The sequence below is a fragment of the Pseudophryne corroboree genome, chromosome 7 (assembly GCF_028390025.1).
Source record: "Pseudophryne corroboree isolate aPseCor3 chromosome 7, aPseCor3.hap2, whole genome shotgun sequence".
NCBI classification, from domain to species: domain Eukaryota; kingdom Metazoa; phylum Chordata; class Amphibia; order Anura; family Myobatrachidae; genus Pseudophryne; species Pseudophryne corroboree.
In genome coordinates this window covers 114,531,115-114,556,738 of record NC_086450.1, presented here as the reverse complement: position 1 = coordinate 114,556,738, position 25,624 = coordinate 114,531,115, and the positions used below count along the sequence as shown (strand labels likewise).

Sequence of the window (25,624 nt, the reverse complement as noted above, 5' to 3'; positions counted from 1 at the left end):
GCACAGCGAAAATACACTCACCCTGTAGGCGGCGACTATCTGATCGCAGGGCTGCAAAAATCGCTGCCCAGCGATCAGATCTGAATTACCTCCCATGTTCAGTATCCCAGGTTTTTTGGTGTGAAAGGGATATAACAGACAAACACTACCACACTCCTGGGGCCATGGGTTCCATTAAGGCCAAGGCACTATCAGTGTGGAGTTTGTATTTACTTCCCGTGCCTGTGTGCGTTTCCTCAGTTACCACACATTCCGAAAACATACTGGTAGGTTAATGTTGATGTTAGTATTTGTGTAGTGGAGAATTTAGACAGCAATTTTCATTGTGTCAGGGACTGATGTGAATGATTATACATTCTGTATAATGCTCTGTGTATACATTACAGGAGAAGGCCTACAGAGATCGGTGTGATTAATGTGGCATCTTACATCTGGTGGCTGACTGACTTTCACAGCGCTGACACCACTGTCCCTCGTGTTTGAATACATTGGATTCTCATATACAAATGGCTCTTTCCCAGCATCCAGAGAGAAAGTCTCATTCTAGAAAATAAGAAAAAAACATGTTTTATGTAACTGCGAAAATAGCATGAGAACGAAAACACATTCTAGGCTTACATGAACTTCTATTTCTGCCAGGGCATGCATTAATCTACTTTTATACTAATGCTTTTCTATCAAGAGTAAAAATCAGCTGCGTGCTCACACCTCTTGGCTGCAATCACGCCAAACACCCTATCTCGGTGTGACAGGTCTCAAGTGACTCTTTTAGCGAGGTGCGTCTTTCTGCCGATTAGGCATCTTAGTTACAATGCAATGCAAGTAGAATGCACCTGGAGACTGTGCTTATTAATTTGATACGCTAGCAGAGTTGCACGGGACCTGACAGCTCAGTAGCGCCAGGCATCTGGCACTACATGGCGTATTAAGGTTAGATGTATGTGTACACATCTGTACTGTTTTATCAGACATTTCCAGGTTATCACACTGCATACATTATAAACCTGATAGCATTACAGCCAGAGTATTCTATACTAATGGCCCTCATTACTTCCTAAACACATGACTAAAGTGCACTGGTGTTTGACAACATTGGATTCTTATATACAGATGTCTCTTTCCCAACGTAGAGAGAGAAGCCATGGCACGGCATGACTAGAAGGGCTGTTTAACATGCAGATAGGCTAGATGTATGTGGACACATTTGTATTTGAAGAAGTGCATGGATAAGGGCAGTGTGGTCACATAGAGGTGCACATCTCCACACTGGGCAAATAATTACAGTATTTCGGCCCATGTGTATGGCATTACTAGAATGAAAGGGTATAAAAGGTCTAGCAGCCATCTAGTAGTTTCTCTATCAGGTCTCAGCAAAGTATGTTAAACAGGATCACACATGGGAATGGAAGCCTAGATGATGTTGTCCGTGGACCTTTTAGTTAAGTAGCAGTATTAATTAACTCAATATCAGTTCTTGCATTGTTGAGCTGTCATGTGACCACCAGAACCTCTGCAAAATTCTCCAGTTCGCTGTGCAATATGCAGCTGTGTCAAGGAATCACATGATGGTGGCTCCTTGCATGTGAGTCTTCGCCAATCGGTGCTATGGCTGCTAACAACCAGGAGAAATAGTATATTTGTGCACGTGATGCCGAATGTGTTCTGATGCAGACACATACACTGTGTATTAAGTTGTATTAAGCCCTGTTCCATATACTGTAGTTACAGTAATACAAATTCAGTTGGCAGTACACAATGGGGGAAATTTACTAAGCTCCCGATTTTGACCGAGATGCCGTTTTTTCATCAAAGTGTCATCTCGGTAATTTACTAAACACTAATCACGGCAGAGATGAGGGCATTCGTAATTTTTTGCAAGTCCAAGTAAAAAATTACGAATGAATACACCATCGGTCAAAACGCGGCTGTTTAAGTATGAATCTCGGTCATTTACTAAGAAGTGCAAAGCAAAAAACAAACAAACACTGCCGTGAAAAATTACAACTCGTAAAAAAGTGCTAAAAAAAAACAGACCTTTTTTTTTTATTCGTGATTGGATAGGCATGCACGGATCCATGAGATCCGTGCATGTATATCAGTGGGAAGGGGTGGGAAAGTGCTTATTTTTTCAAAAAAAATTGCGTGGGGTCCCCCCTCCTAAGCATAACCAGCCTCGGGCTCTTTGAGCCGATCCTGGTTGCAGAAATATGGGAAAAAAAATGACAGGGGTTCCCCCATATTTAAGCAACCAGCATCGGGCTCTGCGCCTGGTCCTGGTCCCAAAAATACGGGGGACAAAAAGAGTAGGGGTCCCCCGTATTTTTAAAACCAGCACCGGGCTCCACTAGCTGGACAGATAATGCCACAGCCGGGGGTCACTTTTATATAGTGCCCTGCGGCCGTGGCATCAAAAATCCAACTAGTCACTCCTGGCCGGGGTACCCTGGGGGAGTGGGGACCCCTTCAATCAAGGGGTCCCCCCCCCAGCCACCCAAGGGCCAGGGGTGAAGCCCGAGGCTGTCCCCCCCCATCCAATGGGCTGCGGATGGGGAGGCTGATAGCTTTTGTTGTAAAAGAAAAGATATTGTTTTTAGTAGCAGTACTACAAGGCCCAGCAAGCCTCCCCCGCATGCTGGTACTTGGAGAACCACAAGTACCAGCATGCGGCGGAAAAACGGGCCCGCTGGTACCTGTAGTACTACTACTAAAAAAATACCCAAAAAAAGACAAGACACACACACCGTGAAAGTATAATTTTATTACATACATACACACATACATACATACTTACCTTATGTTCCCACGCAGGTCGGTCCTCTTCTCCAGTAGAATCCAAGGGGTACCTGTTGAAGAAATTATACTCACGAGATCCAGGGGTCCAGGGTCCTCGGGGAATCCAGGTGTAATCCACGTACTTGAAAAAAATAACAAAACGGACACTCGAGCCACGCACTAAAAGGGGACCCATGTTTGCACATGGATCCCCTTTTTCCGACTGCCAGAAACCCACTCTGACTTCTGTCTAAGTGGGTTTCTTCAGCCAATCAGGGAGTGCCACGTTGTGGCACTCTCCTGATCGGCTGTGTGCTCCTGTCCTAACTGACAGGCAGCACACGGCAGTGTTACAATGTAGCGCCTATGCGCTACATTGTAACCAATGATGGGAACTTTCTGCCCTGCGGTTGACCTAAAGTGACGTCACCGCTGAGCAAGAAAGTTCCCAGCATTGGTTACAATGGAGCGCATAGGCGCTACATTGTAACACTGCCGTGTGCTGCCTGTCAGTTAGGACAGGAGCACACAGCCGATCAGGAGAGTGCTACAACGTGGCACTCCCTGATTGGCTGAAGAAACCCACTTAGACATCAGTCAGAGTGGGTTTCTGGCAGTCGGAAAAAGGGGATCCATGTGCAAACATGGGTCCCCTTTTAGTGCGTGGCTCGAGTGTCCGTTTTGTTATTTTTTTCAAGTACGTGGATTACACCTGGATTCCCCGAGGACCCTGGACCCCTGGATCTCGTGAGTATAATTTCTTCAACAGGTACCCCTTGGATTCTACTGGAGAAGAGGACCGACCTGCGTGGGAACATAAGGTAAGTATGTATGTATGTGTGTATGTATGTAATAAAATTATACTTTCACGGTGTGTGTGTCTTGTGTTTTTTTGGGTATTTTTTTAGTAGTAGTACTACAGGTACCAGCGGGCCCGTTTTTCCGCCGCATGCTGGTACTTGTGGTTCTCCAAGTACCAGCATGCGGGGGAGGCTTGCTGGGACTTGTAGTACTGCTACTAAAAACAATATCTTTTCTTTTACAACAAAGGCTATCAGCCTCCCCATCCGCAGCCCATTGGATGGGGGGGGACAGCCTCGGGCTTCACCCCTGGCCCTTGGGTGGCTGGGGGGGGGGACCCCTTGATTGAAGGGGTCCCCACTCCCCCAGGGTACCCCGGCCAGGAGTGACTAGTTGGATTTTTGATGCCACGGCCGCAGGGCACTATATAAAAGTGACCCCCGGCTGTGGCATTATCTGTCCAGCTAGTGGAGCCCGGTGCTGGTTTTAAAAATACGGGGGACCCCTACTCTTTTTGTCCCCCGTATTTTTGGGACCAGGACCAGGCGCAGAGCCCGATGCTGGTTGCTTAAATATGGGGGAACCCCTGTCATTTTTCCCCCCATATTTTTGCAACCAGGATCGGCTCAAAGAGCCCGAGGCTGGTTATGCTTAGGAGGGGGGACCCCACGCATTTTTTTTTATTATTTTACAGTGTTTAATTAAAAAAAAAAAAACCCCAGCACGGATCACACAGATCCGGCCGAGATTGATTGTAAAAAAAGTCGGCAGTGTTTTGCTAATCACTGCCGTAAAAATAGAAAAAAAACCACGAATGACATCGACATCGGAACAAAAGAAAAACCCGAATACGACAGCTTAGTAAATTAGTCGTAATCAATTCAAAAAGTTGCAGTTTTACACTTTCGATGTCATTCGTGATTGAACTTTGACCTGAATCTGGAAAATACGAATCTTAGTAAATTTACCCCAATATCTTTGACAAAAGGGAACCAGAAAGACCTGCCATAAATTGCATTGACAGGCTTGACAGCCATCTTTGTGCTTCACAAAACCTAACACTGTGGTCTAGTTTTGGCGCATCAGGTATAAACATTCAGTTTGACCTTTCCAAGCTACGTACTACAAACAGTGTAAGACAAGGAGAATGTTAACTTTATACATGTTTTTTTGTAAATAATGATATTATTGCTGTTTCCTATAGAAAGTGCTTACCATCTGCATCACTTTATCTATAGAAGACTCTGTGCCAAACCCAGACACACCAATATCCATACTGACATCGGCCCCAGACCGAAACGTTACTCCATTGCCGTTTTCTGTTGATTTCACCAGCCCGCTTAAACTGTAACAATACAGGGCAAATGTATGCTTGTTAGTATATTGTAAGACAGAAATGTGCTACAAACTTGTTGTTATTATTGTTATACATGACAGTACTCTCCGTCCTCAGGTGTCATTACACAAAGTCATATTTAACAGCATGATACAAGTAGTATGAAAGCGATGAATACTCATAGTACCTATTCAGAAATAAGCTTTAATACACCATTAGGGTTCCCATAATTAAAACCAAAAACCCACATATACTAAAGTCAGGCGATCTGGGGGGGAGAAAGGTAGTACTTACTTGGGTCTTGGCTTGTCAGAGGGGCATGATGGGGGCCCAGATCACTCGCTCCCCACACTTCTTACCTGTCTGAGCAGCAGCAGGTTCCTCTGCTTGCTTGCCCCCCTTCCTGGTTTGCTCCTGGCTAAGGCGCACATTACTTTTTGGGACCCCGGCAGCTGGATTACCGAAGCTAGAATCCCGACACAGCTAAAAATGCCGGTGCCAGGAACCCGAACGCCGGAATCCCAAACAAAAACTGCCGGGACTCCACACTGGTAAAACCGCAGAGAGGGGTTAGGTTTAGGGTGAGGGGAGGGAGGGTTAGGGTTAGGCAGGCCAGAAGATCCAAAAAGAAAATACAGACAGCGCTAGCAGATTCCTTATTAAGAATATTTCTTTCTTTCTTTATTTATAGTTTATGTCAACTTTTATATAAAAGAATATAATAAAAAGAATTTCCTTTTCTTACCCCCACTACATTTATTTAGAAATATTCATATCTAGAAAAGCATGGCGATATTATACATAAAACAGTAGTAACACATACAACTTTGTGCTCCTATTCTGTGGAATAGTTCAGCTGGATACAATTAGCTCACACTGTTAGGCTGCAGTGTTACAAAGTGTCCAAATCTCCGTTCAGATGATTAATTGCTCTGTCAACTCCAAACCCAAGCAGATGTAAATACTTTAACAATCCGTAGCAGAGCAGTTGTTACAAAGTCTCTTACTCAGAGTACGGACTAGTATTCAAATACCCATATTGCTTGAAACACACTGAAATTGCTTCCAGACTGCTTATATTCGAATGCACAGTCTCAATGATTTTCCTCTCACTTTGAGAGTATCAATAATGTCGTTCACAGCAACAGTTATCTAGTTGTTAATTAACTGATTCGATCTGCAGAGATATAAATGCCTTTCTCAAAGCAGCAAGATTATTCAAGAGTCTCAGCAATTCAGTTTAAACATGGCCATGTTTCTATAGATATTATTACCACATTTCCTCCTGGGTTCCGTTCCTGTATACTCCCGGCTCTGGTGCTCAATTACCATTTATGTAAGCCTTATCCGGAGAACTTCAACGTTTTATCCCAGCGTGATGAGGCAAACTTGTGGCGTGTTGATTTACAGGTAAGTAAGGTCAAATGAGACGCGTTTCTCCGCCTATAGACATCGGCGGCTTCCTCGATGCCGCCGATGTCTATAGGCGGAGAAACGCATCTCATTTGACCTTACTTACCTGTAAATCAACACGCCACAAGTTTGCCTCATCACGCTGGGATAAAACATTGAAGTTCTCCGGATAAGGCTTACATGAATGGTAATTGAGCACCAGAGCCGGGAGTATACAGGAACGGAACCCAGGAGGAAATGTGGTAATAATATCTATAGAAACATGGCCATGTTTAAACTGAATTGCTGAGACTCTTGAATAATCTTGCTGCTTTGAGAAAGGCATTTATATCTCTGCAGATCGAATCAGCTAATTAACAACTAGATAACTGTTGCTGTGAACGACATTATTGATACTCTCAAAGTGAGAGGAAAATCATTGAGACTGTGCATTCGAATAGAAGCAGTCTGGAAGCAATTTCAGTGTGTTTCAAGCAATATGGGTATTTGAATACTAGTCCGTACTCTGAGTAAGAGACTTTGTAACAACTGCTCTGCTACGGATTGTTAAAGTATTTACATCTGCTTGGGTTTGGAGTTGACAGAGCAATTAATCATCTGAACGGAGATTTGGACACTTTGTAACACTGCAGCCTAACAGTCTGAGCTAATTGTATCCATCTGAACTATTCCACAGAATAGGAGCACAAAGTTGTATGTGTTACTACTGTTTTATGTATAATATCGCCATGCTTTTCTAGATATGAATATTTCTAAATAAATGTAGTGGGGGTAAGAAAAGGAAATTCTTTTTATTATATTCTTTTATATAAAAGTTGACATAAAATAAAAATAAAGAAAGAAAGAAATATTCTTAATAAGGAATCTGCTAGCGCTGTCTGTATTTTCTTTTTGGCTTTTAGTATAGTTTAAAGGGGCAAGAGAAGGTCCCTTTTACAGTGAGCTGCACGCAGATCCTTTTTTAATATAAAAAAAGATTTTTTTATATAACATATACACTAATTGAGTAACGTTAGTAGCGCCAGGGGGTCACTGTGTTGTGTATTGTGAGGCCAGAAGAGGGTTAGGGTAAGGCTGCAGGGAGGGAGGGTTAGGCACCACTGGGGAGGGTTAGGGTTAGGCTGCGGGGAGGGGGGGGGAGGAGGGGGTTTAGGGTCAGGCTGCGGGAAAGGTGGGTTAGGTGTCGGGATCCTGCTGCTGTCAGTGTTCTGACTGCCGGCATCCCAAGCACCGGGATCCCGATACCATCCTGTTTTTTTTATATTATTTTTTTGGGCACAGGAGTTTGACCATGCCTCCATGATTAGACCACGCCTCGTACAGTACTTGGAAGCGAACCCACTCTCAATGACCCTGCCTAAAGTTTACTAAATACATACTGCAGCACTGCAACTACAGAAAGGGACCAGTATTCAAAGTAGTACGTGGCCACGGCTATTCCCCGTTACGGCAGAGGCGGATTTAGACCTAATGGGGCCCTAAGTAAGTTTCTGATTTGGGGCCCCCTTCCTCAAACAGGCCATAGCTATAAAAAAAAAAATCCACTCCCCACGGTCAGTGTATGCCGCTGTGTACCCATAAGCAGCCACCTTGGTTCCCTAGTGTTAAATACGCTACTGCAGCTGACATGAAGTCATCCTATGTTGGGGCTGGCAATTAATAAACCAGGTGCCGATGAGCCTGTGCTGCCCAGTTTAATGGTGCAAGATAAAACCACAAGATATGCCTTAAGGTGGCGAATAATATTGCAGGGTTTCCATTCCCAGTGAGGTATATTTATTATTTATTTATTAACAGTTTCTTATATAGCGCAGAAAATTCCGTTGCGAGGTATATTGCAAATATGAGCCTAAATTCAGACATGGGATATCTAGAGAGCGGAAGCTAGACTGAATAGTTTTTTCATTCTGTATATCTTGGTGAGTGACAGATGTGACTTATTTATAAAGTATGAAGCTTCACCCAGCTGAAGGTCCGCCCTTAGGTTTACAAAAAAAAACAATATTACAGGGGTTGGCTATCTAAAAAATGACTGATGGGGAATATTAGTGAGATACTGTAGCATCAACCACCTCCTGCACCTTGTGATCTTGTGAAAGTCCTAGAGGAAGATTTTTTTTCTTTCTACAAACAAAAGTACCACAGATTTGCAGAAGTTACTCATCTCTATATATCCCTACCTTGCAATTTTCAAAGTACCTACACATAGTCATTTTACAGTAAATAGCGCATATCATTAATCTCTATATTGGAGGAATTATACGTATTTGGGGGGTAATTCCAAGTTGATCGCAGCAGGAAATTTTTTAGCAGTTGGGCAAAACCATGTGCACTGCAGGAGGGGCAGATATAACATGTGCAGAGAGAGTTAGATTTGGGTGTGGTGAGTTCAATCTGCAATCTAAATTGCAGTGTAAAAATAAAGCAGCCAGTATTTACCCTGCACAGAAACAAAATACCGCACCCAAATCTAACTCTCTCTGCAAATGTTATATCTGCCCCCCCCCCCTGCAGTGCACATGGTTTTGCCCAACTGCTAAAAAATTTCCTGCTGTGATCAACTTGGAATTACCCCCTTTATTCAAAGTCTTGTACTGTTGAATGGAAAATGAAACATGGAAAAATAAGATTCCTGACTGAATAAGAAATGATCAGAACCCAGTTGTATATCTACTGTATTTAATTATTTTGTAGATTCAGCAGAAAATAAGAATTTACTTACCGATAATTCTATTTCTCATAGTCCGTAGTGGATGCTGGGGACTCCGTAAGGACCATGGGGAATAGCGGCTCCGCAGGAGACTGGGCACATCTAAAGAAAGCTTTAGGACTATCTGGTGTGCACTGGCTCCTCCCCCTATGACCCTCCTCCAAGCCTCAGTTAGGATACTTTGCCCGGACGAGCGTACACAATAAGGAAGGATTTTGAATCCCGGGTAAGACTCATACCAGCCACACCAATCACACCGTATAACCTGTGATCTGAACCCAGTTAACAGCATGATAACAGAGGAGCCTCTGAAAGATGGCTCACAACAATAATAACCCGATTTTTGTAACAATAACTATGTACAAGTATTGCAGACAATCCGCACTTGGGATGGGCGCCCAGCATCCACTACGGACTATGAGAAATAGAATTATCGGTAAGTAAATTCTTATTTTCTCTAACGTCCTAAGTGGATGCTGGGGACTCCGTAAGGACCATGGGGATTATACCAAAGCTCCCAAACGGGCGGGAGAGTGCGGATGACTCTGCAGCACCAAATGAGAGAACTCCAGGTCCTCCTCAGCCAGGATATCAATTTTGTAGAATTTTACAAACGTATTTGCTCCTGACCAAGTAGCTGCTCGGCAAAGTTGTAAAGCCGAGACCCCTCGGGCAGCCGCCCAAGATGAGCCCACCTTCCTTGTGGAGTGGGCATTTACAGATTTTTGGCTGTGGCAGGCCTGCCACAGAATGTGCAAGCTGAATTGTAGTACAAATCCAACGAGCAATAGTCTGCTTAGAAGCAGGAGCACCCAGCTTGTTGGGTGCATACAGGATAAACAGCGAGTCAGATTTCCTGACTCCAGCCGTCCTGGAAACATATATTTTCAGGGCACTGACAACGTCTAGCAACTTGGAGGCCTCCAAGTCCCTAGTAGCCGCAGGCACCACCAATAGGTTGGTTCAGGTGAAACGCTGAAACCACCTTGGGGAGAAACTGAGGACGAGTCCTCAATTCCGCCCTGTCCGAATGGAAAATCAGATAAGGGCTTTTTCAGGATAAAGCCGCCCATTCTGACACGCGCCTGGCCCAGGCCAGGGCCAACAGCATGACCACTTTTCATGTGAGATATTTTAACTCCACAGATTTAAGTGGTTCAAACCAATTTGACTTTTGGAACCCAAAACTACATTGAGATCCCAAAGTGCCACTGGAGGCACAAAAGGAGGCTGTATATGCAGTACCCCTTTTACAAACGTCTGAACTTCAGGGACTGAAGCTAGTTCTTTTTTGGAAGAAAATTGACAGGGCCGAAATTTGAACCTTAATGGACCCCAATTTCAGGCCCATAGACACTCCTGTTTTCAGGAAATGTAGGAATCGACCCAGTTGAATTTCCTCCGTCGGGCCTTACTGGCCTCGCACCACGCAACATATTTTCGCCAATTGCGGTGATAATGTTTTTGCGGTTACATCATTCCTGGCTTTGATCAGGATAGGGATGACTTCATCCGGAATGCCATTTTTCCTTCAGGATCCGGCGTTCAACCGCCATGCCGTCAAACGCAGCCGCGGTAAGTCTTGGAACAGACAGGGTCCTTGCTGGAGCAGGTCCCTTCTTAGAAGTAGAGGCCACGGATCTTCCGTGAGCATCTCTTGAAGTTCCGGTTACCAAGTTCTTCTTGGCCAATCCGGAACCACGAATATAGAGCTTACTCCTCTCCATCTTATCAATCTCAGAACCTTGGGTATGAGAGGCAGAGGAGGGAACACATACCCTGACTGGTACACCCACGGTGTTACCAGAGCGTCTACAGCTTATTGCCTGAGGGTCCCTGGACCTGGCGCAATACCTGTCGAGTTTTTAATCATGTGGAAGACTTCTGGGTGAAGTCCCCACTCTCCCGGGTGGAGGTCGTGCTGAGGAAGTCTGCTTCCCAGTTGTCCACTCCCGGAAATGAATACTGCTGACAGTGCTATCACATGATTTTCCGCCCAGCGAAGAATCCTTGCAGCTTCTGCCATTGCCCTCCTGCTTCTTGTGCCACCCTGTCTGTTTACGTGGGTGACTGCCGTGATGTTGTCCGACTGGATCAACACCGGCTGACCTTGAAGCAGAGGTCTTGCTAAGCTTAGAGCATTGTAAATGTCCCTTAGCTTCAGGATATTTATGTGAAGTGATGTCTCCAGGCTTGACCATAAGTCCTGGATATTCCTTCCCTGTGTGACTGCTCCCCAGCCTCGCAGGCTGGCATCCGTGGTCACCAGGACCCAGTCCTGAATGCCTAATCTGCGGCCCTCTAGAAGATGAGCACTCTGCAACCACCACAGGAGGGACACCCTTGTCCTTGGTGACAGGGTTATCCGCTGATGCATCTGAAGATGCGACCCGGACCATTTGTCCAGCAGGTCCCACTGGTGCGTGGAATCTGTCGAATGGGATTGCTTCGTAGGAAGCCACCATTTTACCCAGAACCCTTGTGCATTGATGCACTGAGACTTGGCTCGGTTTTAGGAGGTTCCTGACTAGCTCGGATAACTCCCTGGCTTTCTCCTCCGGGAGAAACACCTTTTTCTGGACTGTGTCCAGGATCATCCCTAGGAACAGAAGACACGTCGTCGGAACCAGGTGCGATTTTGGAATATTGAGAATCCAATCGTGCTGCCGCAACACTACCTGAGATAGTGCTACACCGACCTCCAACTGTTCCCTGGATCTTACCCTTATCAGGGAATTGTCCAAGTAAGGGATAACTAAAATTCACTTCCTTCGAAGGAATATCATCATTTCGGCCATTACCTTGGTAAAGACCCGGGGTGCCGTGGACCATCCATACGACAGCGTCTGAACTGATAGTGACAGTTCTGTACCATAAACCTGAGGTACCCTTGGTGAGAAGGGTAAATTTTGACATGAAGGTAAGCATCCTTGATGTCCCGAGACATCATGTAGTCCCATTCTTCCAGGTTCGCAATCACTGCTCTGAGTGACTCAATCTTGAATTTGAACCTCTGTATGTAAGTGTTCAAAGATTTTAGATTTAGAATCGGTCTCACCGAGCCGCCCGGCTTCGGTACCACAACAGTGTGGAATAATACCCCGTTCCCTGTTGCAGAAGGGGTATCTTGATTATCACCTGCTGGGAATACAGCTTGTGAATGGCTTCCAAAACTGTCTCCCTGTCAGAAGGAGACATCGGTAAAGCCGACTTTAGGAAACGGCGAGGGGGAGACGTCTCGAATTCTAATTTGTACCCCTGAGATATCACCTGAAGGATCCAGGGGTCTACTTGCGAGTGAGCCCACTGCGCGCTGAAATTCATTGAGACGGGCCCCCCACCGTGCCTGATTCTGCTTTTAAAGCCCCAGCGTATACTGAGGGCTTGGCAGAGGCGGGAGAGGGTTTCTGTTCCTGGGAACTGGCTGATTTCTGCAGCCTTTTTCCTCTCCCTCTGTCACGGGGCAGAAATGAGGAACCTTTTGCCCGCTTGTCCACGAAAAGACTGCGCCTGATAATACGGCGTCTTCTCATGTTGAGAGGCGACCTGGGGTACAAACGTGGATTTCCCAGCTGTTGCCGTGGCCACCAGGTCTGAAAGACCGACCCCAAATAACTCCTCCCCTTAATAAAGCAATACTTCCAAATGCCGTTTGGAATACGCATCACCTGACCACTGACGTGTCCATAACCCTCTACTGGTAGAAATGGACAACGCACTTAGACTTGATGCCAGTCGACAAATATTCCACTGTGCATCACGCATATATAGAAATGCATCTTTTAAATGCTCTATAGGCAAAAATATACTGTCCCTATCTAGGGTATCAATATTTTCAGTCAGGGAATCCGACCACGCCAACCCAGCACTGCACATCCAGGCTGAGGCGATTGCTGGTCGCAGTATAACACCAGTATGTGTGTAAATACCTTTTAGGATACCCTCCTGCTTTCTATCAGCAGGATCCTTAAGGGCGGCCATCTCAGGCGAGGGTAGAGCCCTTACAAGCGTGTGAGCGCTTTATCCACCCTAGGGGGTGTTTCCCAACGCACCCTAACCTCTGGCGGGAAAGGATATAATGCCAATAACATTTTAGAAATTATCAGTTGTTATCGGGGGAAACCCACGCATCATCACACACCTCATTTAATTTCTCAGATTCAGGAAAACTACAGGTAGTTTTTCCTCACCGAACATAATACCCCTTTTTGGTGGTACTCGTATTATCAGAAATGTGTAAAACATTTTTCATTGCCTCAATCATGTAACGTGTGGCCCTACTGGAAGTCACATTTGTCTCTTCACCGTCGACACTGGAGTCAGTATCCGTGTCGGCGTCTATATCTGCCATCTGAGGTAACGGGCGCTTTAGAGCCCCTGACGGCCTACGAGACGTCTGGACAGACACAAGCTGAGTAGCCGGCTGTCTCATGTCAACCACTGTCTTTTATACAGAGCTGACACTGTCACGTAATTCCTTCCAACAGTTCATCCACTCAGGTGTCGACCCCCTAGGGGGTGACATCACTATTACAGGCAATCTGCTCCGTCTCCACATCATTTTTCTCCTCATACATGTCGACACAAAAGTACCGACATACAGCACACACACAGGGAATGCTCTGATAGAGGACAGGACCCCACTAGCCCTTTGGGGAGACAGAGGGAGAGTTTGCCAGCACACACCAGAGCGCTATATATATACAGGGATAACCTTACATAAGTGTTTTTCCCCTTATAGCTGCTGTATAGTTAATACTGCGCCTAATTAGTGCCCCCCTCTCTTTTTTAACCCTTTCTGTAGTGTAGTGACTGCAGGGGAGAGCCAGGGAGCTTCCCTCCAACGGAGCTGTGAGGGAAAATGGCGCCAGTGTGCTGAGGAGATAGGCTCCGCCCCCTTATCGGCGGCCTTATCACCCGTTTTTCTATGTATTCTGGCAGGGGTTAAATGCATCCATATAGCCCAGGAGCTATATGTGATGCATTTTTTGCCATTCAAGGTGTTTTTATTGCGTCTCAGGGCGCCCCCCCCCAGCGCCCTGCACCCTCAGTGACCGAAGTGTGAAGTGTGCTGAGAGCAATGGCGCACAGCTTAAGTGCTGTGCGCTACCTTGTTGAAGACAGGACGTCTTCTGCCGCCGATTTTCCGGACCTCTTCTGCCTTCTGGCTCTGTAAGGGGGCCGGCGGCGCGGCTCTGGGACCCATCCAAGCTGGGCCTGTGATCGTCCCTCTGGAGCTAATGTCCAGTAGCCTAAGAAGCCCAATCCACTCTGCACGCAGGTGAGTTCGCTTCTTCTCCCCTTAGTCCCTCGATGCAGTGAGCCTGTTGCCAGCAGGTCTCACTGAAAATAAAAAACCTAATCTAAAACTTTCACTAAGAAGCTCAGGAGAGCCCCTAGTGTGCACCCTTCTCGTTTGGGCACAGAGATCTAACTGAGGCTTGGAGGAGGGTCATAGGGGGAGGAGCCAGTGCACACCAGATAGTCCTAAAGCTTTCTTTAGATGTGCCCAGTCTCCTGCGGAGCCGCTATTCCCCATGGTCCTTACGGAGTCCCCAGCATCCACTTAGGACGTTAGAGAAATACCTTTTATTACATGATTTCTACTATTTCTCATTATGTACATTTAAAAAAAATGAAAACAATTAAATGTATCCCTGTAATTTCCTAAGTGACAGTATATGCAGATAAATGAGCCTTTGTTGCATTATTGCTGCTTCTTTGACAGGAGAAATGGACACCGTGCAACCCCCAGTCAGTGTATGCTGCAGCGCACCCCCCTCCCCTGGACAGGGCTGCCATGCACCCACCGTGCACCCATGCCCTCCCCTAGTCAGTGTAGGCATCCGCACAACCACCCCACCACTAGAGATGAGCGCCGGAAATTTTTCGGGTTTTGTGTTTTGGTTTTGGGTTCGGTTCCGCGGCCGTGTTTTGGGTTCGACCGCGTTTTGGCAAAACCTCACCGAATTTTTTTTGTCGGATTCGGGTGTGTTTTAGATTCGGGTGTTTTTTTTTAAAAACACTAAAAAACAGCTTAAATCATAGAATTTGGGGGTCATTTTGATCCCAAAGTATTATTAACCTCAAAAACAATAATTTACACTCATTTTCAGTCTATTCTGAATACCTCACACCTCACAATATTATTTTTAGTCCTAAAATTTGCACCTAGGTCGCTGGATGACTAAGCTAAGCGACCCTAGTGGCCGACACAAACACCGGGCCCATCTAGGAGTGGCACTGCAGTGTCACGCAGGATGTCCCTTCCAAAAAACCCTCCCCAAACAGCACATGACGCAAAGAAAAAAAGAGGCGCAATGAGGTAGCTGTGTGAGTAAGATAAGCGACCCTAGTGGCCGACACAAACACCGGGCCCATCTAGGAGTGTCACTGCAGTGTCACGCAGGATGTCCCTTCCAAAAAACCCTCTCCAAACAGCACATGACGCAAAGAAAAAAAGAGGCGCAATGAGGTAGCTGTGTGAGTAAGATAAGCGACCCTAGTGGCCGACACAAACACCGGGCCCATCTAGGAGTGTCACTGCAGTGTCACGCAGGATGTCCCTTCCAAAAAACCCTCCCCAAACAGCACATGACGCAAAGAAAAAAAGAGGCGCAATGAGGTAGCTGTGTGAGTAAGATAAGCGACCCTAGTGGCCGACACAAACACCGGGCCCATCTAGGAGTGTCACTGCAGTGTCACGCAGGATGTCCCTTCCAAAAAACCCTCCCCAAACAGCACATGACGCAAAGAAAAAAAGAGGCGCAATGAGGTAGCTGTGTGAGTAAGATAAGCGACCCTAGTGGCCGACACAAACACCGGGCCCATCTAGGAGTGGCACTGCAGTGTCACGCAGGATGTCCCTTCCAAAAAACCCTCCCCAAACAGCACATGACGCAAAGAAAAAAAGAGGCGCAATGAGGTAGCTGTGTGAGTAAGATAAGCGACCCTAGTGGCCGACACAAACACCGGGCCCATCTAGGAGTGTCACTGCAGTGTCACGCAGGATGTCCCTTCCAAAAAACCCTCCCCAAACAGCACATGACGCAAAGAAAAAAAGAGGCGCAATGAGGTAGCTGTGTGAGTAAGATAAGCGACCCTAGTGGCCGACACAAACACCGGGCCCATCTAGGAGTGGCACTGCAGTGTCACGCAGGATGTCCCTTCCAAAAAACCCTCCCCAAACAGCACATGACGCAAAGAAAAAAAGAGGCGCAATGAGGTAGCTGTGTGAGTAAGATAAGCGACCCTAGTGGCCGACACAAACACCGGGCCCATCTAGGAGTGGCACTGCAGTGTCACGCAGGATGTCCCTTCCAAAAAACCCTCCCCAAACAGCACATGACGCAAAGAAAAAAAGAGGCGCAATGAGGTAGCTGTGTGAGTAAGATAAGCGACCCTAGTGGCCGACACAAACACCGGGCCCATCTAGGAGTGTCACTGCAGTGTCACGCAGGATGTCCCTTCCAAAAAACCCTCCCCAAACAGCACATGACGCAAAGAAAAAAAGAGGCGCAATGAGGTAGCTGTGTGAGTAAGATAAGCGACCCTAGTGGCCGACACAAACACCGGGCCCATCTAGGAGTGGCACTGCAGTGTCACGCAGGATGTCCCTTCCAAAAAACCCTCCCCAAACAGCACATGACGCAAAGAAAAATTAAAGAAAAAAGAGGTGCAAGATGGAATTGTCCTTGGGCCCTCCCACCCACCCTTATGTTGTATAAACAGGACATGCACACTTTAACCAACCCATCATTTCAGTGACAGGGTCTGCCACACGACTGTGACTGAAATGACGGGTTGGTTTGGACCCCCACCAAAAAAGAAGCAATTAATCTCTCCTTGCACAAACTGGCTCTACAGAGGCAAGATGTCCACCTCATCATCATCCTCCGATATATCACCGTGTACATCCCCCTCCTCACAGATTATCAATTCGTCCCCACTGGAATCCACCATCTCAGCTCCCTGTGTACTTTGTGGAGGCAATTGCTGCTGGTCAATGTCTCCACGGAGGAATTGATTATAATTCATTTTAATGAACATCATCTTCTCCACATTTTCTGGATGTAACCTCGTACGCCGATTGCTGACAAGGTGAGCGGCGGCACTAAACACTCTTTCGGAGTACACACTTGTGGGAGGGCAACTTAGGTAGAATAAAGCCAGTTTGTGCAAGGGCCTCCAAATTGCTTCTTTTTCCTGCCAGTATAAGTACGGACTGTGTGACGTGCCTACTTGGATGCGGTCACTCATATAATCCTCCACCATTCTTTCAATGGTGAGAGAATCATATGCAGTGACAGTAGACGACATGTCCGTAATCGTTGTCAGGTCCTTCAGTCCGGACCAGATGTCAGCATCAGCAGTCGCTCCAGACTGCCCTGCATCACCGCCAGCGGGTGGGCTCGGAATTCTGAGCCTTTTCCTCGCACCCCCAGTTGCGGGAGAATGTGAAGGAGGAGATGTTGACAGGTCGCGTTCCGCTTGACTTGACAATTTTCTCACCAGCAGGTCTTTCAACCCCAGCAGACTTGTGTCTGCCGGAAAGAGAGATCCAAGGTAGGCTTTAAATCTAGGATCGAGCACGGTGGCCAAAATGTAGTGCTCTGATTTCAACAGATTGACCACCCGTGAATCCTTGTTAAGCGAATTAAGGGCTCCATCCAAAAGTCCCACATGCCTAGCGGAATCGCTCCGTGTTAGCTCCTCCTTCAATGTCTCCAGCTTCTTCTGCAAAAGCCTGATGAGGGGAATGACCTGACTCAGGCTGGCAGTGTCTGAACTGACTTCACGTGTGGCAAGTTCAAAGGGCATCAGAACCTTGCACAACGTTGAAATCATTCTCCACTGCACTTGAGACAGGTGCATTCCACCTCCTATATCGTGCTCAATTGTATAGGCTTGAATGGCCTTTTGCTGCTCCTCCAACCTCTGAAGCATATAGAGGGTTGAATTCCACCTCGTTACCACTTCTTGCTTCAGATGATGGCAGGGCAGGTTCTGTAGTTTTTGGTGGTGCTCCAGTCTTCTGTACGTGGTGCCTGTACGCCGAAAGTGTCCCGCAATTCTTCTGGCCACCGACAGCATCTCTTGCACGCCCCTGTCGTTTTTTAAAAAATTCTGCACCACCAAATTCAAGGTATGTGCAAAACATGGGACGTGCTGGAATTTGCCCATATTTAATGCACACACAATATTGCTGGCGTTGTCCGATGCCACAAATCCACAGGAGAGTCCAATTGGGGTAAGCCATTCCGCGATGATCTTCCTCAGTTGCCGTAAGAGGTTTTCAGCTGTGTGCGTATTCTGGAAAGCGGTGATACAAAGCGTAGCCTGCCTAGGAAAGAGTTGGCGTTTGCGAGATGCTGCTACTGGTGCCGCCGCTGCTGTTCTTGCGGCGGGAGTCCATACATCTACCCAGTGGGCTGTCACAGTCATATAGTCCTGACCCTGCCCTGCTCCACTTGTCCACATGTCCGTGGTTAAGTGGACATTGGGTACAACTGCATTTTTTAGGACACTGGTGAGTCTTTTTCTGACGTCCGTGTACATTCTCGGTATCGCCTGCCTAGAGAAGTGGAACCTAGATGGTATTTGGTAACGGGGGCACACTGCCTCAATAAATTGTCTAGTTCCCTGTGAACTAACGGCGGATACCGGACGCACGTCTAACACCAACATAGTTGTCAAGGCCTCAGTTATCCGCTTTGCAGCAGGATGACTGCTGTGATATTGTTAGGGTCTCCTGCCCTGTGCTGCCACGTCGTCATGGCAACCGGGAGACAAGTGCTAGTGGAGTAACCTGAGCGCAGCTGATACTCCGGTTCGGGTCTTTTGCTGTGCAGTGGTTATAGGCTCTGTGCACGGCAGGGGATCCGGTGCTGGTTTTTGTGCTCACAGTCTGTGAGGTCTGAGTGGGGCGTGGACAGCACCTGCTTTATAAGGCCTCTTTTCAGGGTAAGCAGATGCTGCTGAATCTTTGTTGGTTAGTCAGTTCATGAAAGTTAACCAGTACTGTGTAGCTTTGTATTTGTTTGTTGCTTACTGCAAATAGGCCTGGGGATTTGGTATTACACTCTGCCAATCCAGACCTAGCAGTAAGACTGGAGTCATTCGTTTAGCTTGCTGGGGTTCTGTTACTACTCTGTGAACTTAGCAAGTTTGCGGCTGTATTCTAAGACTTGCCTGTCTAATCCTGTCTCACTGTGCTAGGTGCCAGGGGTCAGTTTAGTGGCAGTAAGCTAAAACCTGTGCACTGCAAGTGAGAATTAGGATTGTGGAGATTCTCCTTGTGTCTATCATTCCATCTCTGACCAAGGAGTTTACTGCCACACCCGTTGGTAACCCTTTAGGGTTTTGCTGTTGCCCTTAGCAACAGCATTTCGGGTTCTCTACGTATTAAAACACAACATCTTGCTTTTCCATCTGAGCAGTTCTAATACAAGGGAGATACCCAGTTCCTTAGCCTCTGGGCTTCTCTGTTCACTTTGTGTGTATTTTGTTACCCTATCACCTTCTGTGTACGTTATGTCATATCCCCCAGTTTGTCTGTGAGTCCATCTGTTTTGCATAACAGTTCAAACACCAGTACATTCCTGCAGACACTGGAGTGCATAACAGTTCTGACACCAGTACTTTCCTGCAGGCACTGGTGTGCATAACATATTCAGCAGCCTAATACTCCTGTTGAAATTTTGTGGGAATATGGAGCATACCCCTCAAAATACGTTGCAACAGGTGGTCGATCAGGTGCAGGTCCTGACTCGACAATTTAATGATTTGTCCATTAAAATGCACACCTCCCAGGCTGCTGGCGGAGCTCCCGCAGCAGCAGCACCTGCAGGGGTTAAGGAGCCGAAAGTAAATCTCCCGGATCGTTTTTCTGGAGATCGCTCGCAGTTCTTTTGTTTCAAGGAGAGCTGCAAGCTATACTTCCGGCTTAGGCCTCAGTCTTCTGGGTCGGAGATTCAGCGGGTGGGCATAGTGATTTCCTTGCTACAAGGAGACCCACAGGTCTGGGCATATGGGTTGCAGCCTGACTGTCCGTCGCTTAAAAGTGTTGATGCTTTTTTTACGGCACTGGGCATGTTGTATGATGACCCTGACAAGACGGCCTCAGCCGAGGCTCAGATTTCGATCCTTAAGCAAGGGCGAAGGCCAGTTGAGGTTTACTGTACGGAGTTTCGGAGGTTGGCCCATGATACCCAGTGGAATGACCCAGCCCTGAGACACCAGTACCGAAGAGGTCTTTCTAACCAGATAAAGGACCAACTGGTACAATATCCCTTGCCTGATAGCTTGGATCAGCTCATGCAGTTATCCATCCGGGTGGATAGACGGCTGAGAGAGCGTAGGCTTGAAAGGGAGACTGAGATTTCCTTCCTTCCCAAGGGAACCTCAGACTCTGAGGAATTTTCTGAGGAGCCTATGCAGATTGGGGCTACCCGCCTCTCCTCGCGTGAGAAGACGCGGAGGAGACAGCAGGGGTTGTGTTTGTACTGTGGGAATAAAGGTCATGTGGTAGTATCATGCCCAGAAAAGCCGGAAAACTTCAGGGCCTGAGGGTGATGGGAAATATCCTGTCAGGCCAGAAGTCAGAATTTCCCAAGAAGACTTTTATCATTCCGGTGACCTTGAAGATCCTCGGTCAAACTGTCAAGACTGAGGCCTTTGTGGACAGTGGGGCCGACGGGGTTTTTATGGACCGCCAATTCGCCCTGAAACACTCTGTTCCCTTAGTACCCTTGGCATCGGAAATTGAGATTTGTGGGTTAAACGGGGAACCATTATCCCAAGGTAAAATTACCTCTTGCACTAGCCAGATTTCTTTGTTTATTGGAGCCACACACTCTGAAAAATTGTCCTTTTATGTGACTGTCTGTACTTTTGCCCCATTGGTGTTGGGGTTACCCTGGTTAAGGGCCCACAATCCTCAATTTGACTGGGTCTCTGGGGAGATTCTTAGTTGGGGTACTGATTGTTTCAGGAGTTGCTTGAGCCTTCCAGTCAGGCTCTCGCAGCTAAGTTTGCCAGGATTGCCAGGGTGTTATGCAGATTTTGCGGACGTGTTCTCCAAAAAAGTTGCAGAGGTACTACCTCCCCATCGCCCCTATGACTGTGCCATTGATTTGTTGCCAAATGCTAAGCTTCCCAAGAGCAGGTTGTACTCCCTGTCACGTCCTGAGACTCAGGCTATGGCAGAGTACATTCAGGAGAACTTGGCTAAGGGATTTATCAGACCTTCACAGTCTCCAGTTGGGTCGGGGTTCTTCTTCGTGGGTAAAAAGGACGGTTCGTTGCGACCCTGCATCGACTTCAGGGAATTGAACCGTATCACGATTAAAAACTCATACCCACTGCCTCTCATTTCGGTCTTGTTTGACCAGCTTCGTACTGCCACCATTTTTTCTAAGATTGACCTACGCGGTGCGTACAATCTAATCCGAATAAGAGAGGGGGATGAATGGAAGACTGCCTTTAATACCCACTCAGGGCATTATGAATATTTGGTGATGCCTTTTGGGCTCTGTAATGCCCCGGCAGTCTTCCAGGATTTCATGAATGATGTGCTCAGGGAATATTTGGATAGATTCTTAGTTGTATACTTAGATGACATCCTAATCTTCTCCCATTCCCTGGAGGAACATCAGAAGCATGTACGCTTAGTCCTCCAGAAACTCAGAGACCACCGGCTTGGGGCGAAGCTGGAGAAGTGCGAATTTGAAGTTCAGCAAATCGCATTTCTAGGATATATTATCTCCCCAGAAGGTTTCCAAATGGAGGGTTCCAAGGTACAGGCAGTCCTGGATTGGGTGCAGCCCACTAGTTTGAAGGCGCTTCAGCGTTTTCTGGGCTTTGCGAATTTTTATAGACGATTTATCGCTGGATTTTCGTCTATAGTGGCGCCCTTGGTGGCACTCACTAAGAAAGGGGCGGATGTTGCTCACTGGTCTTGTGAGGCTAAAGCGGCTTTTGCCCGTCTCAAAAGGGCATTTGTTTCGGCCAAGGTGCTGCGACACCCAGATCCAGAGCGTCCTTTTGTGGTGGTGGTGGATGCCTCTGAGATGGGTATTGGGGCAGTGCTTTCTCAGATGGGAGTGTCTGATAATCGCCTTCATCCCTGTGCTTACTTTTCCCGTAAATTTTCGCCTGCCGAAATGAATTATGACGTGGGTAACCGGGAATTGTTGGCTATTAAGGATGCACTCGAGGAGTGGAGACACTGGCTTGAGGGGGCTAAGTTTGTGGTCTCAATTCTCACTGACCATAAGAATCTGGCATATTTAGAGTCAGCGAAGCGTCTCAATGCCAGGCAGGCACGATGGGCTTTGTTTTTTGCTCGCTTTAATTTTTTGATAACATATCGCCCTGGGTCAAAAAACATCAAGGCTGATGCGCTCTCGCGGAGTTTTGCTCCAATCCAGGAGACCACCGAGGAGCCGTTGCCCATTGTTTCCCCATCATGTATTAAAGTGGGCATTACCCAGGACCTCTTATCATTAGTCCTTAGAGCACAGGAGCAGGCTCCTCCAGATCTTCCGGTAGGTCTTTTGTTTGTGCCTCCTAGGTTAAGACAGCGAGTGTTCCTGGAATTCCATGCCAAGAAGTCGGCAGGTCACCCGGGTATTGCCAGAACTCGGGAGTTGCTATCTAGGGCGGTGTGGTGGCCCTCGGTGGCTAAGGATGTGGATCAGTGGGTTCGGGCATGTGACATCTGTGCCCGAAATAAGACTCCTAGAGGGGTTCCTGTTGGCCCATTACATCCACTCTCTATCCCATCTAAGCCATGGACCCACATTTCAATGGATTTTGTGGTGGACTTGCCCAAATCCTCGGGGATGACAGCCATCTGGGTTGTCGTTGACAGGTTTTCGAAGATGGCGCACTTCGTTCCACTGGTTGGGCTGCCATCAGCCAGACGCCTGTCTGAATTATTTATGCTGCATGTTGTGCGTCTCCACGGGTTGCCACTTGATGTGGTCTCTGACCGCGGATCCCAGTTTGTGGCCAAATTCTGGAGGGCATTTTGTTCCGATCTCCAGATTTCTGTCAGCTTGTCGTCAGGCTACCATCCGCAGTCTAATGGGCAGACTGAAAGGGTGAACCAGTCCTTGGAGCAGTTCCTCAGGTGTTATGTCTCCAAGTGTCAGACTGACTGGGTTGCTCATCTGTCCATGGCGGAGTTTGCCTATAACAACGCGGCTCACTCTGCTACAGGGATCTCTCCCTTCCTTTGTGTGTATGGGCATCATCCTAAGGCCAATTCTTTTGACCCCCTGGACTCCACGCCTGGTGGTTCCTCTGTGGTTTCGGTCCTTAGAGGTATTTGGCGGAAAGTGAAGAAAGCCCTTGTGTCTGTGTCATTAGTGACCAAAAGGATTTTTGATAAGCGGAAAAGACCCTGCAGCTTCAAATTAGGAGACTTCGTCTGGTTGTCTACCAAGAATTTGAAGTTGAGACAGCCATCTCATAAGTTAGGGCCCCGGTTCATCGGCCCTTATAAGATCACCAGGGTTATCAATCCGGTGGCATTTCAGTTAGATCTGCCCCGTTCTTTGGGTATCAATAAAACATTTCATTGTTCCCTTTTAAAACGGGCGATTAGTAATCCTTCTTCCAGTGGAAGACCTTCCCCTCTTCTGATACGTGGCCAGAGGGAGTTTGTTGTTGAAAGGATTCTTGACTCCAAGGTGGTTCGGGGTCGGCTGTCATTTTTGGTGCACTGGAAGGGGTATGGCCCGGAGGAGCGGTCGTGGGTGCGCAGTTGTGATCTTCATGCCCCCAGACTGATACGCTCTTTCTTCTCGCAGTTCCCCGATAAACCCGGTGGTAGGGGTTCTTTGACCCCTCGTCAGAGGGGGGGTACTGTTAGGGTCTCCTGCCCTGTGCTGCCACGTCGTCATGGCAACCGGGAGACAAGTGCTAGTGGAGTAACCTGAGCGCAGCTGATACTCCGGTTCGGGTCTTTTGCTGTGCAGTGGTTATAGGCTCTGTGCATGGCAGGGGATCCGGTGCTGGTTTTTGTGCTCACAGTCTGTGAGGTCTGAGTGGGGCGTGGACAGCACCTGCTTTATAAGGCCTCTTTTCAGGGTAAGCAGATGCTGCTGAATCTTTGTTGGTTAGTCAGTTCATGAAAGTTAGCCAGTACTGTGTAGCTTTGTATTTGTTTGTTGCTTACTGCAAATAGGCCTGGGGATTTGGTATTACACTCTGCCAATCCAGACCTAGCAGTAAGACTGGAGTCAGTCGTTTAGCTTGCTGGGGTTCTGTTACTACTCTGTGAACTTAGCAAGTTTGCGGCTGTATTCTAAGACTTGCCTGTCTAATCCTGTCTCACTGTGCTAGGTGTCAGGGGTCAGTTTAGTGGCAGTAAGCTAAAACCTGTGCACTGCAAGTGAGAATTAGGATTGTGGAGATTCTCCTTGTGTCTATCATTCCATCTCTGACCAAGGAGTTTACTGCCACACCCGTTGGTAACCCTTTAGGGTTTTGCTGTTGCCCTTAGCAACAGCATTTCGGGTTCTCTACGTATTAAAACACAACATCTTGCTTTTCCATCTGAGCAGTTCTAATACAAGGGAGATACCCAGTTCCTTAGCCTCTGGGCTTCTCTGTTCACTTTGTGTGTATTTTGTTACCCTATCACCTTCTGTGTACGTTATGTCATATCCCCCAGTTTGTCTGTGAGTCCATCTGTTTTGCATAACAGTTCAAACACCAGTACATTCCTGCAGACACTGGAGTGCATAACAGTTCTGACACCAGTACTTTCCTGCAGGCACTGGTGTGCATAACAGATATTTCATCTTCCTCGCAAAGGACTGTTGGACAGTCAATTGCTTACTGGAAGTAGTACAAGTGGGCTTACGACTTCCCCTCTGGGATGACCATCGACTCCCAGCAGCAACAACAGCAGCGCCAGCAGCAGTAGGCGTTACACGCAAGGATGCATCGGAGGAATCCCAGGCAGGAGAGGACTCATCAGAATTGCCAGTGACATGGCCTGCAGGACTATTGGCATTCCTGGGGAAGGAGGAAATTGACACTGAGGGAGTTGGTGGGGTGGTTTGCGTGAGCTTGGTTACAAGAGGAAGGGATTTACTGGTCAGTGGACTGCTTCCGCTGTCGCCCAAAGTTTTTGAACTTGTCACTGACTTATTATGAATGCGCTGCAGGTGACGTATAAGGGAGGATGTTCCGAGGTGGTTAACGTCCTTACCCCTACTTATTACAGCTTGACAAAGGCAACACACGGCTTGACACCTGTTGTCCGCTTTTCTGTTGAAATACCTCCACACTGAAGAGCTGATTTTTTTGGTATTTTCACCAGGCATGTCAACGGCCATATTCCTCCCACGGACAACAGGTGTCTCCCCGGGTGCCTGACTTAAACAAACCACCTCACCATCAGAATCCTCCTGGTCAATTTCCTCCCCAGCGCCAGCAACACCCATATCCTCCTCATCCTGGTGTACTTCAACACTGACATCTTCAATCTGACTATCAGGAACTGGACTGCGGGTGCTCCTTCCAGCACTTGCAGGGGGCGTGCAAATGGTGGAAGGCGCATGCTCTTCACGTCCAGT

General features: G+C 47.4%; 1 protein-coding gene across 1 annotated transcript in view; it reads right to left on the bottom strand.

Moving 5' to 3' along the window:
• Nucleotides 1–25,624, bottom strand: part of LRP2 (LDL receptor related protein 2) — a 449,269-nt gene that overhangs the window by 23,553 nt on the left and 400,092 nt on the right. Inside the window, exons 77-78 of the mRNA XM_063932587.1 lie at nucleotides 4,789–4,918; nucleotides 430–543 (exon numbers count right to left, since the gene is read on the bottom strand). Of these exons, the coding sequence (XP_063788657.1) occupies nucleotides 430–543; nucleotides 4,789–4,918 (244 nt within the window). The remainder of the gene's footprint in view (nucleotides 1–429; nucleotides 544–4,788; nucleotides 4,919–25,624) is intronic.